The sequence below is a fragment of the Pseudonaja textilis genome, chromosome 1, assembly GCF_049901715.1.
Source record: "Pseudonaja textilis isolate UNSWEBS1 chromosome 1, rPseTex1.2, whole genome shotgun sequence".
In the NCBI taxonomy this organism is placed as follows: domain Eukaryota; kingdom Metazoa; phylum Chordata; class Lepidosauria; order Squamata; family Elapidae; genus Pseudonaja; species Pseudonaja textilis.
This window is the reverse complement of record NC_141990.1, coordinates 115,971,831-115,999,719: the sequence shown is the minus strand read 5'-3', so window position 1 is coordinate 115,999,719 and position 27,889 is coordinate 115,971,831. Positions and strand designations below refer to the sequence as shown.

At 34.9% G+C, this 27,889-nt stretch overlaps 2 protein-coding genes across 2 annotated transcripts in view; both read left to right on the top strand.

The window, feature by feature from the left end:
• KCNQ5 (potassium voltage-gated channel subfamily Q member 5) overlaps positions 1-9,190 on the top strand; it is a 118,110-nt gene extending 108,920 nt beyond the window's left edge. Inside the window, exons 11-14 of the mRNA XM_087920357.1 lie at positions 3,553-3,661; positions 5,549-5,680; positions 6,917-7,043; positions 7,601-9,190. Of these exons, the coding sequence (XP_087776483.1) occupies positions 3,553-3,661; positions 5,549-5,680; positions 6,917-7,043; positions 7,601-8,551 (1,319 nt within the window). The 3' untranslated portion in view covers positions 8,552-9,190. The remainder of the gene's footprint in view (positions 1-3,552; positions 3,662-5,548; positions 5,681-6,916; positions 7,044-7,600) is intronic.
• Positions 9,191-17,698: 8,508 nt separating this feature from the next.
• DDX43 (DEAD-box helicase 43) overlaps positions 17,699-27,889 on the top strand; it is a 21,162-nt gene continuing 10,971 nt past the window's right edge. The window contains exons 1-9 of the mRNA XM_026726541.2: positions 17,699-18,084; positions 19,999-20,054; positions 20,362-20,494; positions 20,829-20,972; positions 22,219-22,300; positions 24,645-24,801; positions 24,882-25,000; positions 25,389-25,499; positions 25,999-26,140. Of these exons, the coding sequence (XP_026582326.2) occupies positions 17,784-18,084; positions 19,999-20,054; positions 20,362-20,494; positions 20,829-20,972; positions 22,219-22,300; positions 24,645-24,801; positions 24,882-25,000; positions 25,389-25,499; positions 25,999-26,140 (1,245 nt within the window). The 5' untranslated portion in view covers positions 17,699-17,783. The remainder of the gene's footprint in view (positions 18,085-19,998; positions 20,055-20,361; positions 20,495-20,828; positions 20,973-22,218; positions 22,301-24,644; positions 24,802-24,881; positions 25,001-25,388; positions 25,500-25,998; positions 26,141-27,889) is intronic.

Genomic DNA, 27,889 nt, shown 5'->3' with positions numbered 1-27,889 from the left:
TGCCACTTCTGCACTGGAGGTCTATGGAGATTCTCAGTAATCCAGGTCATGGTTTTCAAGCGGCAATTGGACCTCCTGGTTTATCTTTGAAGACGTTTAGCTTCTAATCCGAGAAGCTTCTTCAGCTTTAAACACACCGGAGGATAGCAATCCAGTGCTTTGTTTGGAAGGGTATTGAGTGCTCAAAATGAAGACAAAGAGAGACAAAAGCTAAAATTTTAGGAGCAGGATATTCTTTTGAATCATATAATCCATGAAATTTGGCAATTGGACAATGTATCTGTGTCCTTACTATGGCCAAAAGATTGATAACGCAGGATCGGAAAGATAAACATATAGCTCTATTTATATAATGGATTGAAGACCCAATTGCCACCTACGAATGGATTGCCTATAGACATAGACTTTGTAGAAAAGTACCGGTATAATGAAATACAAGATTCATTTATATGGTTAAAAAAAGACAGTCATATAAACATATTAGAAATATATACTTATCTGAATAATATTTGCATTAGACAAATGCATATAGAATTGTCATGGTTACCGGTATTATAATGACATATATTTCTTTCACTTTTTGTTAAAGCACTTTTTGGTTTGTTTGTTTTTTCTCTTTTTTTCTTTTTTGAGTTATTATTAATGAGCCATACAGATATTTTTTAAAAAGACAAGGTAACCTTCTGTACTGTGCAATAAAGAGCTTCCTAAAGGCTGAAGCAGGATCTAGTGAACAACCTCATCCATATTTTGGCAAACAGTTTTTTCATGAGTGCCATTATAGCAATTATTGTATGGATAGACAAAACCTTTTCCAAAGCATCAGAGCTCACAAGCGTTAATTGCCCACAAAGCATTTCCTCAAAATTTCAAATTGCCTGCTAGCCTGAAAAGCTGCTTAATTATGTAATACGGTAGTTATGCAGCAAAACATCATAGGCATTCAAAATTTCAGCTTTGCTATATGCAAAGTGAGCCTTTTTGATTAAGGTTAAATTGTATATCATCCTTTCTTTTCTAACAGCTTTTAATGGTTTTTTTTTTCCACTAAAACCAAATGATGAGGCTTTAAAGATTTGTTTATGATTACGATATGAGAAGAGAGCTTTGTAATTTAAGAGAAAGGGATAAACTATGGTTTTATAATTGAGAGGAGATGAAAAGAAATTAATTCGTGGGACATCATTTGAAGGGATTAAATATTAATATTTTCAATTAGTTATTTTTTCTCTTAATGGAATTTTTCCTGATTAAGTTTGAATGATGAGATTTTAAAGATTTATTTATAGATACAAAATGTGACATGGGAATAAAGTTTTAGGAAAAATGACAAGGTATTGTGTAAAGTACAGGAAATAATTATGAATGGCTTGTTTAAAGGATGGATGGATATTTCTGGTAGCTCTTAAGGGAGTTTTGCTCATTAAGATTGAAAGATGGTGTTTTATTGCCGATAGTTAAAAGATGAGATTATAGGCTGAAGAGAGTTTTGGTTGAAATATTAGAGAATGTATTAAGTTTATTGGCGGAACATCATGGCTTCAAACTCTAAGGGACTGGTTTGGACAAAAATCAATAGCACTTTTTCATGCGGCAGTTGATAAAAATAGGATTGCCAACATCCGATGACGGATATGGCACAAGAAGAAAAAGATAAAATTTATAAATGTTTATACTTAATTAAGGGAAAGTTTTTTTTCTTTTCTTTTTTATATATTTTTCCTTCCCCTCCTTTCCCCTTTTGCACTTTCTATTTTTCTTTTTTTATATTCTCCTTTGTTAATTTCTTACCCATAATTTTAATCTTCAATAAAAATATTTTTTTAAAAATCTCAGCCTTGCATATATATAAAAAAGTGACATATGTGAGAAATAAGAAAATTGGTGGGAAAAGTTGCTGCATTGTAGCTCCAGAAGGTCCTGGATAAAATGGTTTATGGGGCCCCCTTCCAGTCAAGGTTTCAGGCCATGTTATGGGACAGAAACAACATCTCTTGAGGGATATAGGCAGTTTAGAAACATGAAAAATTAATTAATTAATAGGTTGCACTTGTGAATTATCTCTGGCAAAAGCATGATGGGGATAGTGCATCCAGCTTGGATCTCCTTAACCTCTCAGCGGCTTTTAGTACCATTGACCATACTATCCTTTTGAGCTGACTAAAGGGTTTGTGGCTGAGTGGCCCAGTATTGCACTGGTCGAATCCGTTTCTCCGAGGGCCAGTCCCAATTGCTGTCGATAGGGAGAAAGCAGTCAATCCCACTGTTAAGTTGTGGGTGAGAGATACGCAGGAGACTCCGAATGCTTAACTCCTTTATTGCATCATTCAGAACAAAGAACGGCAGCCGCGGCAGCACCTTTTACAGCGGAGCCGCGGACCAACCAATCAGAGGTGACTATATAAATATGTAACACCCATGGCCACTCCTTTGTGGAGTACCACAGGGCTTACAATCTCTGTTCCTTTCTAACATCTACATGAAACTGCTGAATAAGATCACCTGGCACCATGGGATGGAATATCAGCATGTTGATGATACACAGCTTTATATCTCTATCCCCTATGATCCAGGCAAGACTGCCATTTTTCAATACCTGAAGGCTATAGAGGTCTGGGTGGGGGGAACAACAGGTTTCAACTGAACCCTGGCAAGACAAAGTAGTGTTGGGTGCAAAAGTCCAGTTTATCATCTTTAGATCTGGATGGGGTTGCTCTACCCCAAACAAACCTAGTATGCAACCTGTGGGTTCTCCTGCACTCGCTACTCCTGCTCAAAGAGCAGGTGGCAGTCATAGCCAGGACAACCCTTGTGCAACTTTATTTTGTCTGCCATTTGTGCTCTTAATGGATTGTAAGGACCTATGCGTAGTCACTCATGCTCTTTTATTGGATTATTGCAATGTGCTCTTTGTGGGGCTACCCTTAAACAGCATTTGGAAGCTGCAGCTGTTATAAAATGCAACAGCATCTACAGTTCCTGTAATACCATTGTTGTGCAAGCTGCATTGGTTACCAATTTGCTTCTTGGTCCAATTCAAGGTGTTTATTACCTTTAATGTCCTATATGGCTTGGATCCAGGGTATCTGAGGAGCCATCTCTCACCCCAATGGGACTAACCTGCCCCAATTGAGCCAGTGGAAATGGTCTGCTACAACAGACCCCCGTCTGCTAAGGAATTCCAGTCGCCAGGGTTCAAGGAGAAGATCCTTTTCCGTTGTGCTTCCAATCTTGCCCTGTGGAATGCACTGCACTGGAGGTGAAAACTGCCTCCATCCTTTTGGCCTTCTCGAAGATTATTAAAACTTGCTTTTTTGCCAGTTGGCTTGAAGCCCCGAGGGGCGCTCATTGCTGGAGGTGGTTGATGGGACGAGACTTAATTCCTGGACTGTCCCTGCAACCATATTGTTTGTAATGAAACCCTTTCATATTACATTGGTTCAGTTTCCCTTACTGTATTTTATATTCAACTGATGCAATTATTAAATTCGTTAATATAGATTTGTATTCTATAGCTGTACATACTATTTATGTCATTTTTTTCTCTTGAAGCTGAGGCCAGTCTTGGTGCTGATGACCTATATGATGAAAGAGGATGCCAGTGTGATGTATCGGTAGAAGATCTAACTCCAGCACTTAAAACAGTTATCCGAGCTATCAGGTAAGAAAAATGCACACTTAAGAAGCAACCCTGTTGATCTCATTAGCATAGTCTGACTTTAGCACTACAAGTATTTTTGGAAAAAGATAATATAACAAAAAAACTGAATGGGGTTAGACAAGAGATGACCTTTAAGTTCCTTTCCATTGCTAAGAATCTGTGATTATATGATGTACTAAACATCACTTAAACATTGATGTGGAAACTGAATTTATTATATATCAGACCTGGGCACTTCCCAGCTTCCCAGACCACATCCAGCCACATCCCTGCCTGGCCAGTGGCAACAGCAGCGGCTGGGTGGTGTGGCAGCAGTGGTGGGCCATCGGTGTGATGGTGGCGTCAGGCAGGGTGTCAGTGCAGCATGCAGATGGAGTGGCAGCCCTCCACAATGGTCCCAATTTCTCATGTGGCCCCATGGGGAAATTAATAGCCCATCCCTGGTATATTATACTAGCTAAGATAGTGGATGTTATATCAATCCATTCCATCTTGCTTAAATGATCAATAAAACAGGCACCTATATTATTATACTCAATGCAAAAGGCTTGAGAAGATATATGTCATGACTGATTTCCTCCTTTTTTCTTTTCTATGATTATTAAGCAGCCAAGCCTTGAAGATTGTTCTTATTTCAGTGAGTGGAAATCGAAAAGGGAATGCTTTAGAGAGGTATATTCAGGGATTCTGTTTTAGAATAGTTTTTAAAAAATCAGTGGCAAAAAGTAATGAAATAAAAATTCTGGTAGTTTAAATAAGGATGTGATAATGATTAATTATTAATAAGAAATTCAATCCATAAATAAACTTAAATCTTAGCAATGGCTCACCACTTAAAGACACAGAGCTTGCCAGCTGGAAAGCTGAGAGCCCAGGTTTGAGACCCAAGCGCCACACAACGGGGTGAGCTCCTGCCCACTAGCAGTTCAAAAGCATGATAAATAAATAAAGAAATAGATAAATAGGTACCGTTTCAGTGGGAAGGTAACAGTGTTCCATGCACCTCAGCATACTGTATAGTCATGCAAGCCACAATGAAGTGTCTTTAGACAATACTGGTTCCCTTGGCTAAGAAACATAGTCCCCTAGAGTCAGACACGACGGGACAGAGGAAACCTTTTCCTGCATCTTAGCTTATGAAAATTTCAGGAGCATTATGATGCATGTAAAACATTAGAGTCATACCACTTTGGGTTGGCTTATTGATAGTGCTGGAGACAAAGGCAGGCCCAAAGAAAGAAGGGATTATAGTCCCTTTGAACAAATTTATGCAAATTAAAGTACTGTATATGTGAGATTGGATACAGCAGCAAAGTATTTGATTGGATATAACATTTCACAATTCACATGTCTAATGTGATTGGTGAAGCTATTAAGATACAGGTAATCCTAGGCTTACAACCATTCATTTAGCAATCATTTGAAGTTACGACAACACTGACAAAAAATGACTTATGACCGGCGCTCTCACAGCTTCCCTAGCAGAACCTGATTGAATGATTTGAGATGTAATATTTGAAATGAGTAAGAATAAAAGTTTTTAGATCTCTACATGATTTTCTCTCATGCTGTAGCAGTACTGCATTTGTTCTTCAAGGTAAGAATGTTCATAGAAAAATTCATGAAGTTAATTGGGAAGTTCTTGCCAACTATTTGGACGGTTTGCACAGGCAACATTAATTGTCAAAGCAATTACAGATGTTTATATCTTGAATACTTTTTGAATGGTTGTCAATCGAAGAAAAATTAGCATTTATAACCAGTTTAGAATCTGGTTCAGTGTATACAGTATTTTGAATGTAACCCCATCAGAATGAATTATTGCCAGTTTCTTAAATGTATACAAAATATACGAATTACTGATTTGGGACAATATTGCTTCTATAGAATCATGAAATTTCACGTTGCCAAAAGGAAGTTTAAAGAAACTTTACGTCCCTATGATGTCAAAGATGTCATTGAACAGTATTCAGCAGGTCATCTGGATATGCTGTGTAGAATTAAAAGTCTTCAGTCTCGGTAAGAGGACAAAAAAAGCCCTTTTATAAAGGAGTGTTATCATGTAAAATCCGTTTGTAGTATCACATAAACTGAGTCATATATTTCAAGATACTTAATTTTTTTGTGATAGTCATATTTCTTCTGTTTTTTCATAATTTAATTTTCATTTTTATATAATAGTCATATTTCATTCTTTTATGTCCAGGATGCAAGATCCGTCACATCCTGGACATAAACTGTTTCAACTTCTTCTTGCAAGACAACCCTATAGGACATTGCATGACAAAACAACCAGGCACAAAGACAGTTTTCCCCCCATGCTATCACTCTGCTAAACAACTAATTCCCACAACACTGTCTTATGCCCTGAGATGTCAAATCACCTAGTAGGGCGGTATTACTATTACTAGTATCCTTCTCATCTTTCTTGTTACCTATTTCCTTAGCTTCTTATGACTGTAACTTTGTTGTTTGTATCTCATGATTTATGTTGATTACTTTTATTAAGTATCCCATTATCATTTATGTTGATTGATTATTTAGTACTCTATGATTTCACTGAGTGTTGTATCTTATGATTTATGATGACTGTATTTTATTATTGTGATCATGATTTATTGCTAGTTGCTTGTATATACACTGAGAGTTTATGCCCTGGAGAGAAATTCATTGTGTGTCCAATCATACTTGGCCAATAAAGAATTCTATTCTATTCTATTCTATTCTATTCTATTCTATTCTATTCTATTCTATTCTATTCTATTCTATTCCTATTCCTACTCCTACTCCTACTGCTATTCCTAGTCTTATTCTTATTCCATTCCATTATTTTTCCTTGCTGTGCCCTTCTTTCTTACAACCTGATTTATATCTACTAAAACTTTTTTAGTATGATTAAACTTTATCAATTCTGACCACTGAAAGCTGCAAGCTGATTTTGGCAGTTCCTTCTTAGCACACTCAGAGAAAAAAATCTGACAACATTACCAATTCATCAATAACAGAGTATTATATTCGGCAGAAACAAACACATTTGTTAGTCTTCATCACATTTAAACAAACTGTTTAGATTACATACATACATTTAGTATGGATCACAATGGAAAGTATTAAAATAGTCATGTTAATATATCTGCCCTAAATAAAAATGTAAGTATATGTTTGCCCAATATTTAGAAATATATTTTACTTAGGCCCCAAATTATTGCATTTTTAAGCCTTTTATGAATATTTCTATTTTTAATTATCTTGCAGGGTTGATCAGATTCTTGGAAGGGGACAAATTACCACTGATAAAAGAAGTCGAGAGAAAAATACTGTTGAGAATGAGACAACTGATGACCTCAGCATGTTAGGGCGTGTAGTCAAGGTGGAAAAACAGGTAATACAACTTAAAAGAGCATGAGGCGTCCTTGTGTTACCAAACAACAATTTTAGGAATAAAATTCATTGTTAATGTTTGCTAGCTAATTCCCATTTTCTTCATGCAATAATATGATTCTATAAAATTATTTTACTGAACTCCAAAGTGTCAATGGCATTTTGCACAATTTTGTCATTGTATTACTGTTATGAAATATACACAGAATAAACCTGGATGGCCGCAATTCATATCATACATGCTACGTAGAAATATCTAATGAATTTGCATGATTTTAGTATAATTTATTAGGGGCTGGTTGGAATAATTAACTTGAACCATGTATTTTTCATAAAAATTATCTTTTGCAAAAAAAATCATGTAATGATTGATCAAAATTCAAATTTTCCTTTGTAATATATTATTTTGAGATTAAAGATTTTATATATATAATTGCATATAACTGTATCATACATGATGTAATATGTACTGTATGTTATAAATGTTATTTTAATGGCATGAATCTTAGTTTATGAACATCAATGATCCTAAATAATTTTTTTTTCTTCTATCTCTAGGTGCAATCTATTGAATCAAAATTAGATTCATTACTAGACATTTATCAACAGGTTTTGAAGAAAGGATCTGTGTCTGCATTGACTTTAGCTTCGTTTCAAATGCCGCCTTTTGAATGTGATCAAACCTCTGGTTACCAGAGTCCTGTAGATAGTAAAGATTTGTCTAATTCTGCTCAGACTAGTGGATCTGTTTCCAGATCAGCCAGTGTCAACATGCCTTGTGGCCTACAGCTTATACTGACACCAAATGAATTCAACACTCAAGCTTACTATGCCTTTAGTCCATCTATGCATAGTCAAGCCACACAGGTGCCAAGCGATGGACCTGTAACTCTGTCCACTAATAATGCACTAAACCAAATAAACCAGACATCTAAACCAACAGCACCCACTACATTACAGATACCCCCCTTTTCATCAGTAAAGCATATTAATAGGCTGGAGCCTATTAATTTTATTTCTGTTAACTCACAGGAAAATACTTCTGATGTCACCACTTGCCTTGTTGCTTCAAAGGATAATGGACAAATTGCACAGTCCAGTGTGACAAAGGATCTTTCGTGGAGAAAAAGCCTTGATACAGAGAGTGAACCTCTAGTCTCTGTGAAACCAATGGTACAAATGGATATAGGAAAATCACTGTCAGTACAAAACCTTATACAGTCAACAGCTGAAGAACTGAATCTACAGATTTCTGGAAGTGATACCAGTAGTTCAAGAAGTAGTCAAGAACTATATAGCAAATGGAGGGAATCAAAATTATTTATAACTGATGAAGATTTGGAAACAGAGAGAGAAAATGAAACTTTTGAAGCCATTACCCACCCATTAGTGGAAACAACTCTCTCTACTGACTCTCTAAGGACTGGAATGTCAAAATCATCTCAAAGTATTTGCAAGCCAGGAGACAGCACAGATGTTCTCAGCCTTCCTCATGTCAAACTTAAATAACTATTTTGTTGGTTTTGTTCAAAGCTAAGTAATCCTTTCAATCATACATATCAAGGCATGGATATTTTGAAAACCCTTTATTTTTTAAAAAATAAATTAGTCCGGAAGAAAGGCACTTGTATGAGTCCATATATTTTAGTTGCATGTAAATGCATGTGTAGATGATGGAAAAAATATTTTAATTTATACCTACAGTACACTGGCATTTTCATTTAGTACAGCAGGTATAAATGAGTTACCAACGAAATTCATGTTAGTTTTATTAAACATTTGGAAACCATTGAGTTTCTAGAGCTCATAAGTAAATTTCAAATAGGAAAGTAATTTTGCCACTGGTTAAAATAAAAGGTATTTATGACCTGAATTAGATCATACCTATGTTTACAAGGGGAAGGGAAGGTGTACTATTTGCAGCTGCTAGTAAGAAAAACCCACAGTATGAGATTAGAAATGGCTGCTACTTGCAAGCTAAAATTATTCAGCTATTTTAGAAGAATTTTGATTTCTGTATTCACTTGAAGGTGTAGGTACAGGATTGAATCAAAATATTTTGCATAGCACTTTTTTTAGGTTTTTGTGACTGAATTATTACTCCTCCTCCTCCTTCTTTACCTTCTTCTATGAACTGTTCAAAATTCCAAATCATCTTGGTTGATCTTCAGTGTGAAATTTTCTCTCTAATTTTTTAAATTCATAGATGATCTTGTGAATCTTAACTACCGGCCAGAAATTCTGCAAGAAATAGATGCTTCCTTGAATGTAATTATTATTTAAATTATTTTCTGTGGCTGAATGATAGCACAACAAAGTTAGCAAAAAGTAAAAGTAATGGATGAAATGGGGAGATAAAAGAAAAATGGTAAGAAAGAAAATAGTAATTATAATACAATTATAACTACTATACTAGATGAAAAATAATTTGTTTAAAAATAAACATGTGCAGGATCAGGTGAGGCCTAAAGGGATGCAAAACCTTATAAATTAAAAGATTGTTTATCTCTCCCCTCATAAAAAAAAATAAAGTCCTGTAATCCAACTGATCTGGTGGTGCTGAACATTACATGTCAGGTACGTATTGACAAGAACTGAAAGTCTGGTCTGGTTTTAGTATAAGAAACTAAAAACTAGTGCCTCCTCCAAAAATATTTCTGGGAATAATAATCTCTTCCCAAATTCATATTATTCTGTGATACAGCTTTGAACTAGCAGAAGATTTTTGTTCTTCTTCCAGATTCTCCTTTTACTTCTAATACCAGAAAACAATACTAAACAAAATTACAATTTCATAGCTCTATATTGCCACTGAATTATTTAAGAGCCTAATGGTGTTCTAAGTGCTCTTCCTACTGATAGCCAAATTTGCTACTATATTCATTATTGATGTTCGCACACCCTCAAAGTACGTCATGAATCAAGATGTCTTCTGCTTGATATTCTCTCAATTCCAGAGGCAATCCATACACTGAAGAGTGCTACGAGCTCAGTGTCTGCTCTGAAAGTCCTGAAAAGTCCTGCTCTGAAAGTGAAGTTATACATCAAAATATCACAAAGAGTCTTAATCATGATTAAATGCTGCAGTTTGTGCTGCAAAATTGATTTGTTTACTCCATTAATGTCTGCCTCTTTTTATATAGATAAACTATTTGGGATGTTAGCAATCTTATTCTGTAAAAGTACTCATAAATTGTAATGTGTTTGTACTATTCCCTTCATATAAAGATGATGAATGTTATTGGAGTTTTGGTTTGGTCAAAGCTCACACTGGGATAATTTCCAGGGGAAGGTCTTGAAGCACATGGACTGTCTTTCATTTCTCACAGCATATTTTATTTTATCATTTCAATCTTGAAAGCTGATGGTGGCAGCATATTCCGCAACATTTATAGCAGAAATAGTTCCTGAATGCCTCCGAACTAAGCGGTCCATTTTCAACCAATTCTGTCCACTTCAACTGTCATACCAAATGAAAGAAGGGCATTAGTGACCTGTATACAAGTAGTCCTTGATTTACACCCACAATTTCCATTGTAAGCAAGGTGGTTGTTAAAAGAGTTGTGCCCAGTTTTATGACCTTTTCTGCTACGGTTGTTAAGTTAACCACACAGTCATTTAAAGGTCCAGGTTCCCCCATTGATTTTGCTTACTGGAAAACAATTAGGAAGATTGTAAATGGTGATCACATGACCACAGGATGTTGCTATGGTCATAAGTACATGTAAGTTGCCAAGCATCTAAATTTTGATAAATGGCCAGTGGGGATACTGCAATGCTTGTAAATGTGAATACTGATTGTAAGTCAATTTTATTGTAATTCTGAACAGTCACTAAATGAATGGTTGCAAGTCAAAGACTACCTGTAATATGGCTGTTTATAGGGATGAACAGTCTCTGCCCCTTCTCCCCTGTGAAACTTGAACCTACAGCAACTCGTTCCCTTCTCAAATCTGGCAAATCTACAAAAACTACTTCCAAATAGGGGTTTATGTGCTGTGTGTCCTGCCAAAGATATTTAAAAATACGGCCCTTCCCTCTTTCAATGTCTTATAGTGCCTTTTTTATGCTTTATGTGTATTAAATTTGCATTAGAGCTTATCAGAAAAGTTAATGTGAAGGAACAAGGCAAGCAACCCATTCAGTGAGAAGTTTCCCTTTCTAAAAATATAATTGGAATTAGCCTGCCATACCGTATATCTGCATGGGACACCAGCATTCAAACAGAGTTCCATTTCCAGTGTCAGCAGAGTAGTCTGCAGTTGGGTGAGTCTCTGCTATTGTTGCCTTAATTAAAAGACATGGCTGAGCCTTTATAATATTAATTACAATGCTGTCTATGAAACTGAATGGCTCTTAAAAGTGACCCCAAACTGGAATATCTTTACAAACTTGCAACTAACATTAATATTACTCCAGCCCCTTGATCATGGGAAGATTTTACAGATAATGTCCCAAAAACTCATTTGCTTTTTTTTATACTGCTGAAGTTTTTTTTTCCAATGAATATATGTAAATTTTAACCTCAATATTAAATAGGAGAATAATGTTTCTGATTGTATCCTCAGGCTGGAATTCTTATAGGTCGTTGGAATTCTTACAATGTTGAAATCCTTTTTCCTACCAGAAATAACAAAATCAAACTTTAACAAAAACCCTTATTTAAGTCTTTAATGAGTCCCTCTTATGTCTCTATTTCCCCAGCAATCTTCTCTTTTCTTGCTGAATATTACTATAATAATAAATGTGCAATTAGGGATAAAGTGGGGAACTATTTTCAGTAATGTTCTAAGAACTTTACAGTATATCTTAGTTATACTTAATTATATATTGCTGCATAAGAAAGCTATAAAATGAGGAAAATCTAACCTTTAAAAACAACTTGGGGATTACAGTATAAAATCGAAGATTGGGGTCTTAATCAATTCAGACCACTTCCAGAGGCTGACTGCTATCTGTAAGCAAGTGCATCAGTCTGCAGTGGCCCTGAATCGTTTGGCGGAAGCCTGGAAGCCTGGGTGAGGAGGTTCTACATCCTTGATGTATACAAATATCTTAATTTTACTGAACATATCTTTCAGTCTTACTAGGTAGACCAGACACGACACAGGACCATATGAAGCTAATTCTGTTATATTATAAACCATAAAGCAACATTAGCAGAGTCTTTAGCAAGTCTTAAAGTACAATTCTCCCTTTGTCCCCTTTGCAGCAAGAAACTAGGGAAGAGTCTTCTGGGCCTCTTGCATAACACATTATCCAGTTGCAGATTATGCTGCCTTTCATCTGATCATTCCCTAGGCAGCGTTCCTTGGCCCATTCTTCCAAGGTCTTTTCATATACCTTTTCCATACAATAGAGCATTCCTTGCTTGAAGAAGGAATTGAATAGTTTTTCTTACAAATATTTATTTTCTTCTGGTCTATATTTTTATTTAAATATGGATAGCATTTTCCATTATAAAGCAAAGATCATATACTTTTACTAACACTGGTCAATTGTTTATGTATACAAAATTACATAAATCGACCGCTGTCATTAAATGGCATTAAATGACAGATACTTAACTGTCTTCTGTGACTAGGCAAATTATTTTCTCTTAAAATGTGCTATATCTGGATTCAGCCTTAGTCCTAAATAAATATTTCTATTTGTTTCCTCAACATAGAGTTGTGCCCATTTAAAGTATAAAAGTTAAAATTATTATTTTTGCTAAGCATATCTTTAATCTGAAAATGTTGGTATTTCAATTATTTCCTGAGGAAAATTAATAATGTCACATATGTCACATTGACTCTAAACATTAATGTACAGAATATCAAACAAGGATAAAGGGAATGAGCTTTTTTTTTACAAAACGCTAAAAATGTAGAATTTAGGAGACAAAGAAAATAGGTAAGCAAAAGAATAAAATCTGAAGCCTCTTTTCTTCTATTTGAGCAACAGTGAATTAAACGGGACTTACTTCATAGGGTGTACATTGTAGACAAATATGTAGAATGACAACCAGCTGAATTGTTCTTGCTGAGACATTATAATAAAATGTGGTAATTAAGCAAAAAGACCAATAAAAGAGAATATTTGTAGCTCAGAGTTAAAATTGGAGGGTCCTTGGTGCTCTCTGAGCTTGTTTGTTTTCTTGCCGATGTTTCATTACTAGGTAACATCATTCCTGCTGGGAAGGAGTGGGGTTTGCTCTCTGTTTATATTCTGGTGGCTTGCCCTGTCTGTGATGGTGGTGGTGGTTTTAGAGATTTTTTGATTGGACTGTATACTGTTGGCTTCTTAGGCAGTTTCTTGATTGAGGTATTGTTTACTTGATCCTTGGTCTGTTTAACCTTGGAGTTAATCTATGCTGATCTGGGTGCTGATTACTGGTGGAGAAGTGCTTGGATCTTTTTTGTTCCCCTTTTGGATGGTTGATTGTCTCTTTTGCATAGTCTATAGATGTTAATGTCTATGTGTCTATTGATGGCTAATTTGTCGGAGTGCAAGGCTTCTAGAAAGAACCACATGACCTTCAATAACATTTTTAAAGGAATTTTCTCTTTACTAAAGAAGAAAACACCTTGCTACCCTTTCCAGGCATTCTGATCAGCAGAGACCACAATGGCAAACTAGAAGCGCAGGTCTACAGAAAAACCACCCATACCAACCAGGTGCTCTACTACCAAAGCAACAACCCAACCTCCCACAAGAAAAGCTGCATAAGGACTTTATTTAGATGAGCCCAAATGCACTGCAGCAACCCGGAATAGCAGAAAAAGAAAATAGAGCATAATTACAATATATTACAACAAAATGAATATCCATGCAAGTTTATCAAAAAGTCCCTGACCACTCAACCCAATTCAGCACAACCAAAACAAACCCTAAAAAGAATTATGCTGCCATACATCAAGAATATCTCAGAAACCACCAACAGACTACTACAACCACCTGGAATCAGTATAGTACACAAGCCAACTAAAGCCCTTCAAAATATCTTAGGCAAACCAAAAGACCCAGCAATCCTAGAAGAAAAAACAGGAATCATCTACAACATTCAATAATGTTAATAGTGGCATAGTGGTTATAACCACTTTGCAACAACCACTATGTAGGACAAACATGCAGAAGACTGGCCAAACACATCCATGAACACCAAGTAGCATGAGAATCCATGATGAAAAATCTTTAATTTCCCAACACATGGACAGATTTAATCATAGTTTCAACTGAGAAAATGTGATCACCCTAGACCAAGCCAAGTCCAAAAACACCATGGAATTTCTAGAAGCCTGGCACTTTGACAAATTAGCCATCAAAAGACACATAGAGATTAACAACATCTATAGAGATAATCAACCAGCCAAAACAAAAAAGACCCAAGCACCTCTCCACCAGCAATCAGCACCCAGATCAACATAGATTAACTCAAAGATTAACATCGGACCAACAATCAAGTAAACAATACCCTAATCAAGAAACTGCCAAAGAAGCCAAATAAGGCAGTTGTTTGGAATAGGGTATTAATTTTATTTCTACTCTATTATTCTGATAAATATTTTAATAGGATTCTGATTGATTACAACATCAAGATTGCTGTAACTTTTTAAATTGTTAAACAGTATTTACAAAGTTCCCAATCATTTACATTTGTATTTATTTCCATAAGCAAAAAGCCACTGGTAATGCCATAAAGTTGCAGGCCTGGCTCAAACAGAGCAATGAGAGCGATTGGTTGTCTAGCAATGATAAAATATACAGGACATTTCCACTGATGTTCGAATGGCTTCAACCATCACAATAAAATACAGTGTTCATTGTAATTACATGATAAAATGTCCATATTATTGTTAATAAAATTGATTTTAAATACTATGATTAATGTATTGTGTTATCTTTAAGAAACAGTAGCAAAGCCTATGGCCTAAATTCATGTGTTTGAGTGATTTAATCTGTTAGCTGTGTGGCTGAACTAAGAATGTTTTAAAAATGTGGTTTCGGAATCTTCTAAAGCTAAGAGTGCAGAAAAAGAAAGAAAAGGTAAAAGAAAATCTAAAAGAAAAAAATACAAAAAACACAAAGGTGTGGCTTCTGATCTTGTGTAAAAGTTACAAATTGTGTGTGTGTGTGTGTGTGTGTGTGTGTATACATATATATTTGTTTTCTGAGGTTCTCTGGTATTTGTATGTGGATCTTTGTTCGGGTTTCTCTGGTATTTGTATGGATTTGTTATTTTCTAGCGAGATAGTATCTAGCAGCTGATGAAGTCTCATTCATCATCAAGACAGAAGCCTGAAGATGATGAATGAGACTTCATCACATGCCTACGAATACACATAACAATAAACATCCATATATATATATATATATATATATATATATATATATATATATATATATATACATATATATATATATACATATACATATACATATACACATACATACACACACACACCTCCATCTTTAAAGTTACATTATTCTCGTTTCTATAATCTATTCTATCTAATAATCAAAAATCATAAGTTTATTTTTTTCCTGTTTCACGCAAGAAGTCCATAAAGAGTTTCCTGTCAGCAATAAACAAACATGGGTGGGGGGAGGGGGAGGTTTCTGATCACAGAAGTCAATTTGGCCATCAACTTCTCCAACTGTTCTTCCATTATAGGTATCCCTAAGATGACTAATTTAGAAATAGGAAATAGAAATAAATTGCCAAATATTTCCATCTTTATTAACACAATAATCTTGCTGCAGTTATCATATATATATATATATATATATAAAGTTCCATGACTTTTTTCCAACTGCTTGTCCATCAGTTTCAAAGAAAGACCTCTGATTTTAATATTAACTTGATAATTCTCTGGCTCAGTGTATGTATTTGAATCCAGAATTTTCTAACAATATTACATGTTCACCAAACATGAAAAATATCCGTTATGTTTCACATTTCCAACATAAATTTGAAGTGCCTTAATACATTTTAGACATTTTTTTCTGGTGTTCTATACCAACAGTATATCATTTTATTAAAATTCTCCTTAATATGGTACAATGTAAATTACAATCCCTTTAATTATGTATTTCCCAATTCTTCAATCTGTACATTAGAACCAAACCATTTAGCTCGCTTTTACATATTTTTTCATTTGTTCTCTTTAAAATTTCAATAAAAGTTTATACATTTTAGTAATTACATGTTTATCATCTGTACCCAATTCTATTTTAAACTCAGTATTACAATGTTTAGACCCATAAACTCTACTTTAAATCTGATAACTATAAATAAGAAAACCATTGGCAACTATATCCCTCTGTCACCAGTTCTTCTCTTAATTTTATTTTGTATTCCCCTGGACCAAATTTTATTATTTCACAATGTTTAGCCATTTCTGTTTGCCTATTATTTCTTGTCTATAAGGAATTTCTTGTCCTGAGAGCCACATAGGTATTTTGGTGCAAACCTGGACAAAATAAAAAAACCGGGTCTATATGCATATCTATACTTTAATAAATCATCTTCGATATAATCATATTTTCCCATACATTTTATGTTTACCATATTTGAAAAATAGCAACTTTAGTTGAGTGTTTAGCTGAGTGAAGCTCACTCCTTACTTACTGTCATTCATTCATTCATTATTGCATTTGTCTAGAAAAGCTGCATGGCAATATAGTTAAAATATTTAACATCCACATCTTTGATTTCGATGTCCTTAGTTTTTTGAAACTCCACAGATATTGCAACTTTTGTTATATTTAAATTCAAGCATAAATTTGAACAATATATTAATAAATCGGAATAGTACTTCAAACCCCTTCAAACTGAACACAAATATAGTTTCAGAATGACTATCACATAGGAATCTTGAGAAAAATGAAATGAACTTTTAATGATATCATTTTCTACTGTGGCAATATCCAAACTTTTCATTTACAGACTGCATCTAGATTTTTGGGAAAGAAGTATGGATACAGTGTACTGTAAGATGTTTGTCAGTCAGTTGAATGCAATTTGGTGCTCTGTAGTTGCCAAGAAAATTCTCAATGACATCCTTGAATGCTTTCCAGGCAATTTTCTTTGGTCCCACTAACAGAACTTCCAACCACTTGAATGGCCATTTTTTTTAGTATAATGCTACTCTCTTGTACAGCTGTCCCATTCACTTATGAAACAACAGTACAAGAAGTCAATCAATCAGAATAGAGCTGTTAGGGACTTTGGAGGTTTCCTAGTCTAGCCCCCAGCTATACCATTCCTCGACTTACGGCCACAATTGAGCCCCAAATTTCAGTTGCTAAACTCTCTTAAACCGTTAACAAGAGTCAGCCTATTGCCCCCCAACAATCTGGGTTCCCATTTAACCGACCTCGCAAGGATGGAAGCTAGAACAGAAATCCACGAGGAATTTATTCTGGAATTCAAACTTGCTTCGAAGCGAGGTTACCTGCGAGTAAGGGCGGCTACTGTTTTGCGATAACTTGGGCGGAAACCCGACTTTCCGTCCTCACCAAAACATTCTGTCCCAAATTTGGTAATCAAAGAGGTATCAAAGAGACCCCCGGGGGATTCACTCAGCGATTTGGAACCTTCGGCTCAAGGGCCAAAGCGCTTCAGCCAATCACCCGCCACCACTGACGCGCCAGCCAATCGGAGCCGCTGCCGGCAATGAGCGCTAAACCGCCTCATGTGCAAAGTTAAACCGGCAAGTCGGCGTCGGGTTGTTCTTGGTCAAGGTGTTTTCCCGCCATGTCTGACTGGGAGACGGACGGCGAAGAGGATCAGTCCCGCGCTTCCCACACCAAGCTTCCCCCGAGCGAATGGTATTCGTTGGCGACGGCGGGATCTTCGCAGCCTTTGAATACCCGACCGGTGGCTAAAGAGAAAGAGGAGAGACGCGGCGGGAACAGATGGGGTTCACGGCCGGCATCTGCCCGCCAGCCTTGGGCCTTGGAGTATCGGGCAGGAGGAGGAGGAGGAGGAAGGCAGCGACAGGGATCGCTACCGTTGTGCTTCCCCCTGGCTAATGCTCTTGTCGGCACCGTCATAGGTAAGTAGTTGTTATTATGGTTTGCCGCCTTTTTAATACATAAATGCGTGGATAAGCTCCCATCCCTGTCCTATTGTTCCTTTTTATTATTCTTATATTTTTTCTTATTTCATGCACTCGTATGCATGCAACCCATAACCTTATACCTGTTATTTTATAATCGCTTGACAAAATAAAAAAAATAAAAATAAATACATAACTCAAGGCAGCGAGCAAGCCTAATTCTCCTGCTGTCTTCACCCTCCCCAACAACAACAACAACAGGTGTGAGGTGCGTTGGGCTGAGGGGGAGAGTAACTGACCCAACGTCACTTAAGGAATACGTAGAGGCATGTTTCTAAACAGGACTGGAAGCAAAATCTGTTGGGTCTAAAATCTATTGGGTAAAATCGAGTTAACATGTCGGACTTAGCCATGTTTGGTTGGTTTATTTTATTTTATTTGGGGGGGGGGATCACGGATCATGGCTGGGCAGTGCCCTGAATCGAAGCCAAGCAAACCATGTCAGTATGATATACCTGGGCTGAATAGGTAACCCTGGCTAAAAAGAAAGAAAGAGGTTGCAGCAGGTTGTGGATGAAAAGGTCGATTTGGATGGCTTCTTACGCAGCTTTTCTTAACTTAGTCTTTGCTAGAGTTCGGCTTTCAGTTTTTCTCAAATGCTGATAGGGGATTTGGGGACCTGAATTTGGACCTGAATTTCAAAACATCTGGAAGTCACTAAGCTTAAGAATTCTCCCTTAGTTGTACGTACCTCAAACTTTTCTGCTTGCAAAGATGGGGGCGTGCATAAGCACAGCAACGTGCCTACCGTCCCTGTCCTATTGTTTCTTTTTATTTTTCTCATATGTATCCATGTCATGTATTCATAACTATGTTTATACTTACACCTATTATCATGTAAGCAATTGACAAATCAAATATAAATAAATAAATGTATCTCATAAAATTGATTGTGATTTAGTTGATAAAAAGGATAAGGAAGACATAAGTGCTATAGAATAATTACTAGCAAATTGATTTTATGTCTCCAGAATTAACTTCGTAGATCATAGACCCTATGTTCTACGAAGTTAAAATCAAGTGTGTGTTTATTGGAAGATGGATGCTACAATTTGCAGTATATTGTAGGAAGAATCATAAGATACCTCGCCTCTAGTTTCATGCCCCCAGAGAAGACAGAAAAACTATCCATAGAAGCTAAAGCAATCTCTGCCTCTCAGCCAGAATGGCCTCTAGTAACCCCAATTAGAAGACTGAGGCAGGCTGAACTGATAGGATTAAGGATTAAGTCAGTAAACACAAAACCACACAGAATTTACATTCCCCACCTTTCCCCAAGGCTAACCTTGACCCTGACTACCACCCAGGAAACCAGATAGGGACAATTAGAATACAGAATCTAATCTAATCTGGTAAGGCAAATCAGATAATTAAAAAGTAGCATTTTGTTAATTGTGTGAAGTACTTTTTTTTTGTTAAATATCAATGTTTTTAGCAGGAATTCTGATGGGTTTAAGGGAAAATCCATCTCAAGTATAACATAATTTGGTAAAGCATACTGAGGTTATTTCAGGTAGTTTAAATCGTTTGACATTACTTTGCAGAGGTAGTCACCCGGAGTCTTCAAGAATGAGTGGAATAAGGAAAAGCAGGAATATAATAAAAGGGTTGTTTTACTTCTATAATTATTTATCACTACAATATCACTTGACATTGGCGAACAAGGAAAAATGATTGTGAAACAGTATAACTTTTGAGAGTTTTTAGTTGAAGTTTATTGGGGGTTTTTTATGGAATTTCAGACATTGTTCTACTCTTGATTTTAAAAAATTGCAATGTTGTCAATAGTAGTATGCATATTAAAAGACTTGACAAATTGTTTTGCATATAAATCTATTTCTTTTACAACAGGTCGAGGTGGAACTAAAATTAAGGAGCTTGAAGAATCTTCAGGTTGCAAAATACAGGTAAGATGTTCTAATTCTTACATGTGACAGTTTCTTTGAGGTAAAAATTCTCCCAAGTAACTCCACAAGTTACTTTATCGTCAGTCCTAATATCTTGTCATGGAGGAAACAACTAAGAATTTTGGAAGAGAACTATGCGTATGCATTTTAAATAGTTAAGTCTGTTAAATGATTTTTATGTGTGTGTAAATATTTTAACAAGTATTTGTAAATGTTTTAAGTCATTTACTTTAAATCACTACAATTATAGTATGTAGATTGCTTCATTTCTAAGTTTTAATTCCTAATCTAAATATCTTGTGTTTAGGTTATAAAGGGAAATTATGAGTCTGAAGTAAAGATATTTGGTGGAAAAGATAAACAAACCAAAGCTAAAATGCTGATTGACAATCTTATTGAAAGGTATAGTCAAAACAATACAGGAGAAAGAGGTACTAAAGGTAAGACTTTAAAACGTGGTATATGTATGTTTATATATAGGCATCTCAGAAAATTAAATTTATTGATTTAATAATGAAAAAATGTTTAGACACTTGTTGATAAGCAGTAATAAATTGAAAGCTTGTAAAATGTATATAATAGTGGAGTATAAAATTTCTACCCTTCTTAGGGCTATCCCAATATTTAAAAAAAATATCTTAATTGATAAAGACTGTCCTTGGGTGACCCTGAGGTACACTTTCTATGTGATTCTAGTGTTAGATTTGTCCTCATTTAAATTGTCTGGCAATCTGATAGGAAACTTTTGATAACTGGCTGATTTTGTTTTAACAGATTCCTGTAAATACCAGGATATTGGAAATGCTTCAGACGGTCAATCTGTGGTTATCAATTCAGAATTCTGTAATCCAAAACCATCAATTAACTGGGCCTCCCTTCGAGAAAATAAAGCTAAATATGAAGCCATGAAGTGGATTGGTTAGTGTAATACATTTTTTTTAATGAATGATACCTTAATAGCATTCAAGGTAAATTATTTATCAAAAGTCAATTGTTTTAAGATTTTGATAAACATAAAGAAGTTGCTTCTTCAGGTAACCTGCCTCGAAGCAATTGAAGGTTTTAAAGGTCAAAATCAGTCCTTTGACATCCAATAGAAACACCAGCAGTAAGCCTAGATCAGAGGTCTCCAAATTTGGCAACTTTAAGACTTGTGGACTTCAACTTCTCCAGCTACCATAGCTGCCAGGTTTGGAGACCTCTGACCCAGATGGTGAAATACTGGCATATAGGTGGTTCTCAACTTATGATCACAGTTGGGACAAGACTTTTGGTGATAAATGAAGACAACATATGAATGGACTTGATTTTGCAACCATTTTTATGATGCTTGTAAATGGGTCATTAAGGGAATTACATAGTTGTTAAATGAATCCATTCTTCCAAGTGAGTAAATTGTCACAGGCCTGTGGGACAATATAACTAGTCATAAATGTGAGCCAGTTGCCAAGTGCTTGAAATGTCCATTTATGAGCCTGCCCATTATGGTTGTAAGCTTTGTTACCAACCTGATTTTATAATTTTTTTTTATAATGGTCTGGTTTTGCCAAAAACCAGAGGTAAATGTTAGTTTTTATGTGATCATTGGATGCTGGAAAACAGCCGTAAATGCAGTCACATGACCATGGGAGGGTGGTGGCTATTGGAACTTTAGAATGGTGATGTAAGTACTCCAAAGGAGGTCCATGGTAACTTCGGACTATCAGTACCAACCACCTCACTTGTATTGGATGAAAAGGTGAGGTAGAGTTGGGTATAATCTGTAAATTGATATGAGCGTGATGCACCTGAGCCATACATATGTGGCTTTTGGTATAATTGTAATGCTATGTGGAAATGACCATGGGAGACAAAAGAGATGGTGCCTAGGGAATGATCAGATAAAAGTGAATATAGACCACAGCTGCAAAATGGGCAGAGAAAGAGACCAAGAAAAGAATCTCAAGTTTTTATGTTTTTAAAACTAATATATAAAAGAAATTTAAACTTCTGCATATTTATTATATTAATTTTTGCAAGCTATACTAAAACAATGTTTTCTCTGTAAACAACCCCATTGCAATTGTTAGATTTAACTCATGACTAGAATTTATTTTTAAAATACTATAAATCACAATGTGAGAAATCGAAGGTCTTGTAACAACTTTTCTGTTACTTTTAACAGATTTGCCTCCACTTGAAAAATGTTTTTACAAAGAAGCCCCAAACATCACTTGTATGTCACAAGGAGAAGTTGATAAGTGGCGGTAAGAATTAGGATAAAGAAATTTATGCATTATATTTAACTGAGGTCTTTTAGATATTTGGATCTGGAGTTGTCTACTAAATATTTAGTTAAGACTTCAAAGATATGGATGGATAATTACCATGAAACCAAAATGGGCCATTTCTATATTTCCAAAGATAGATATGCGGTATAGTAAATAGTTTGTATCTGTTGACTCTCCTTTTTGGCAAAGTATTAGCCTGCGCACTATGTAACCAAAAAACTGTAGCCATGGAATAATTTTTTATTTATCAAATTTGTATGTTGTGATTCTGATTAGGGTAGCTAATTAGACTAATTATTAAAGTTTACTAATAATAGTATCTAATAATACGGTTACTACAAAACGTATTTATACATTCATATTATGAAGTAATAAGGACTAGATATATAAGTAGCAAAAATCACAATTTCTCCAAAGATTCTCTGGGTGATTTAAAAATTTCTGGAACGATAGTATGTTAGTATGCAGCATGGGTGTGGACAAGGCAATGGATGGAAACTAACCAAAGGGAGATCCAATATATTTGGAAGAAATATTTTATACAAAAACGTTTTTCATTTGTTCATCAGAAATGAGTGAATCAACATACAGAAATATTTTAAATATAGTTTAGGCTAAGAAGTTTTTTTTGGTAGGAATAATGGGTTTTTTTAGTTGAAGACAATTATTTATTAGGCTTTTCCCCTTTATTCCTACCATGTTTTTAATGGGTTCAAATATCACCATATCAGTAAAGCCGTAATTTTATGATTCCTCTTAAAATGGGAAGCACATATATACATAAGAGATATCTAAATATCCAAGTATCTTAATCACCAATATTAAAACATATTATTCAGGTTCTGATATTTTGGACTGGAAAACCAAATTAGGAGATCTATTAATACTACTATATCCCGACCAAACCATTTGTTTGCAAAAGTTATATTTATTGATATTTACCAAAATTTACACATTCACTGCCACTACTGCTTCTCACAATTGTTTGATGGAATTTTAATATTGTAATATTTTTCAGTGTAGGCCGGGAAATAATTTTGATTTTGGGATCCCTGAGAGGATTTTGGGAGACATACCCCCCAGGTATCCTAGGACCATTCTAGTGTATACCAAACAAGTTGCTTTTCATAAAAGCTACAAAATATTGTTTCAAATTGTTCATCTAAGAAACATAACTATAACTGGACTAGATCTTGATACTGAACGATAACAGAACCCCCTATAATTTGTAGGTTTGATTTCCATATATTTTCAGTAAAAAAAAGCTCATATATGAATTTATCCATAAAGGCCACTAGAGGCTGCTCTTGTGCCATGTTGAAGGGATTTTTTTAAAAAAATAAAGTCTTATTTTTATATAATTAACCTTGTATCTGAATTGTTTGCAACTTGAAGACCCATTATTTAAAAAAAAAATCCTCATCAGGTTGACTGATCCTTATCTACTGAGATTCTTTAATTATGTTCTTTAGCTCTCTCCTACATTTATGAAAAGTGCCATTTTATAATTAACTTGACTTTAGCTTAATATGTTTGTTATTGCTGAATGAGTTTAGCAGCACTACAAATTCCAAATTCTAACTCCAAATTAGAAACTTTTCTCATTTGTTAGAAACTTTTTAGATTTTAACAGATTTTATAGTAAATGAAAAAAATTTCACATTTCTGCCCTTGGATTAAATGGGCAGTGTGGAACAGTTTTTTGTGATAATGAGTATGTTTTGAATCATTATTCTTTCACAGAGCAGACTACTAGGTTAATTTGTATTGGTATGTTGAGCATTGTTGATTGGCATAATCAGTATCATATATTATTTGACTATATATATACCCAAATATAAACTCAGAGCAAAGTTAGGATGAAAAGTTCAGTTTTGGAGAACCATTTGCAGATGGATCTGACAGAAATAGAGCCTCTTAAATGTATATATAAAGATTTATAAACTTAATGGCTATAACTTTTCTAATAGTAAGTATTACACCAAGCAAGCTATTGTAAGAATATCCGATGTTTTCATTATGTATATTTTCAGAGTCAAAGCATTCAGACATTTGGTCTTCACCAACTGTTGATTTCGGAACACATTTTAAAGAAATGTATAGAATTATACATTGTATAGAATTATATCTTTAAACGTTTCAGACTAAAACATATACTATTTAATTTCTCATTGGTTTTTATTATAAATTTTTATATAATTGTCCAGAATTAATCTGGGCAATGCACATAAATTTCCTAATCTAGCATAAACATATAATAGCACTCATTTCAAAAACTGATGTAAAACATTTTTTCTTTGACTTTGGTTTTTTATTTCAGAAAAGAAAACAATAGTATTTCATGTAATGATCTGAAAGATGGTGAAAAACGTCGTATTCCTAATCCTGTTTGTAAATTTGAAGATGCTTTTAAACATCATCCTGACATTATGGCAAATATAAAAAAAGTTGGTTTTGAGAAGCCTACTCCAATTCAGGTATTTCAGCTTTATTATCTAATTAGTACAAAATCATTTCTGTTTACATTTCAGCAAATTCACAGAAGTTCTTATTTTAGTCACAGGCTTGGCCAATCATACTTCAAGGATTTGATCTCATTGGAATAGCACAGACAGGTACTGGAAAGACCCTAGCTTATTTAATGCCTGGATTCATTCATTTGGATTCACAACCAATGTAAGAACAAGATGAAATAAAACTTCTTCTATTATATTGTAATGTATTACTTTTGATAAGTCAGATAAAGTAGCTCTGCCTATCATAGGTTGAGAATAATCCATTGACTCCATCATGATCCAAACAATATAGTTAGGTTGTAAATTATGTATGTTTTTTTTACTTATTTTTTTACAATTGTGCTTTGGAGTATGGCTTTACTGTGATCTGAATTAAAGCTGAATTATATTTGGATGCAAGTTAAACTGGAAATTATCCTCTTTTTTCCAAGTCAGTGATGGGACTGAATGAAATTCTTAAGTGTCCTCTATTCTGTCCGTTATCACTAACTCTCTTTTCTGAAGATTTCCTCAGGTTGATTGTCTAAAGAAGTTTGTACTTTTTTCAGTTCTAAAGAAAAACGCAATGGACCAGGAATGCTGGTTCTCATTCCAACTCGAGAACTGGCCCTTCAAGTTGAAGCAGAGTGCTTAAAATATTCTTATAAAGGAATTAAAAGGTACTAATCTACATGCTCTTATTTGGCAAATATTAGGGCACATTTTTTTCTGAACCTTTAGAGTGATATGGCTAAAATGTTAAGCTGTATTCTAAAGTTATATTATCTTATTTTGATATGCAGAATGGTTATAACAAACTAGCAACTATTGACAGTATATTCAAAACTATTAGGAAAAGCAGAACAGACAATCGGGAACAGACCTTGAATTCCTTTTCCATCATCCTATATCTTATATGTAATGTTATATTCTTAGATCTAACTTAAAGAAGGGCCTATTTTAATTAAATCAGCAATACATTGGAAAAAACAACACTCCATTTAGTGAAAAAAATTAAATAAGTTTAAAGATATTTTATGGGTGATTCAAATGTTCCCTTTGCTCTTATTTAGGAAACTATGAAAGTCTTTTTATAAAATTTGTGAAGACTGTAAAATATTAAAATACATTGGAGCATGTCAGTTCAGTTCTAAATATTGAATAAAACATTCTTCCTAGCATTTGCATATACGGTGGTGGAGACCGGAAAGGACAGATCAATACAGTTACCAAAGGCGTGGACATTGTTATTGCTACTCCTGGCAGATTGAATGACCTGCAAATGAACGGTTTCATAAATCTGAAAAGCATAACGTATTTGGCAAGTAGTCACCATTAGATTGGAATGTTAAAATATTCATATATTGATAACTGGCTGAAACATCGTCTAAGTCTCTTCATTGCTATTCTCTCCTCCAGTTTTCCTTTTAAATAATGAGCCAACATTACATAACCATGGACTTGTTCAGTTTATACTTACTTGCTGAGATGAAAATGATCCCCTGTGCATTTTTCCTAAAGCTGTTCTCCCTACCAGCCCTAACCACTTTGGCTACTGTTTCCTTTTTATGTGTGGGTGAGTGCAACTTTGGTTATAAACAGAGATAAAATTAAATTAAATAGTAAAAGGAGACCTGAAGCAAAACATTGTCATCTGTTCAGTGTTTTGACCAACTAGCTATGCTTTATTCCAGAGTTTTCAGTACCATTTTTTCTTTATTTTTCTACCTCCCCATTCCCTAGAAGACAGCAGTGATCCTACTTGATGATTATTGGTGTGCTTTTTTTGTCCCTTATGCCCTTAATTTTCTATTAAAACTATGGAAATTGTTTTGTGAAGATGAGGTTTTGACTATAGAACCACACACTGAGATCTGTGTTACCAGTGGTACAAACAGGTAATATATTTATTTAAGGCTAGCTTATGTTGATTTTGTGGCATACATTGATATGAATTTTCGGAAGAGTTATTATCTGACCCTGGTAACCAACCCAGATGCGATCCTAAATCTAACTATAGTTAATGCCTTTTTGCTTATAAGCCTGTTCAGCTTCGAGCTATTAGACAGACAGAGACATATGCACACATACATTTGTGTGGCATTTACACAACACGCCTAAACTGTACCAAGGCTCTGCAATCTTTTTAGTTTGTGGGCACAAATAGAATTCGTAGAATGTGTCATGGTGCAATTCATAAAAAGGCTGCCATGACATGTTTTCAACTCCCATTGTGCTGCCTTATATAAAAGATCAAAAAATAAAAAGCTACAAATTGCAGATTGCAAGATTTAATAAAAAATCAATATATAACTTCCCTGCTTTCCATATTAGTAAGAAGGGGTTGAAGTAATTCTAATATAAACAGACCATAATCCAGCAACAATCCTATAGGGAAGAAGAAAGCGTTGAAATAATAAATGCTTTGTGCAGCTTGAAACACAAAGCAGGAATGCCTGCTGAATAAAATGTTCATCAAATGTACCTACTGCTGTTGAATGTTAATGTAATAATATAAAAATAAATTATTCACTTTTAAAGACCAAAAGAGCAGATTCAGTGTAGTCCAGTAAAACAGAGTTAGACTGCTAACAAACTTTTAGGGCAGAAGTAATTTGGTAATATTGTCTAAGACTAGATTTGAACCCAGCCCATTCAAACCTCAATCCAACCTGAACAGAATTTGATAAACTCCTGGAAACTTCTGTAGTCAGTCCCCTAATTTAAAAAAATGCATTTTTCTCTTCAGACTAACTTATATATTTAATTAATAAGGGTTATTAAATTCAACTGTCAAGATGTGGTATAAGAAGTGAAGCTGCCCTAAAAAACCTGTCTGAACAAGGTGCTTCTGACATGAAATGTTACTCAAGTGGCGATCATGTGACAGCAGGATACTGCTACCCTGCAGGATTCGCCTAACAGTTGCAACTGGAACTGCCATTGTAAATTGACATGGTCACATGACCACATGCTTTACAACTGCGTCACTTAGCTATGAAGTTCCACATCCCACTTACTATTATTAACCAAGGACTACTTATAACGTGGGGAAAAAATAGGTACTGTA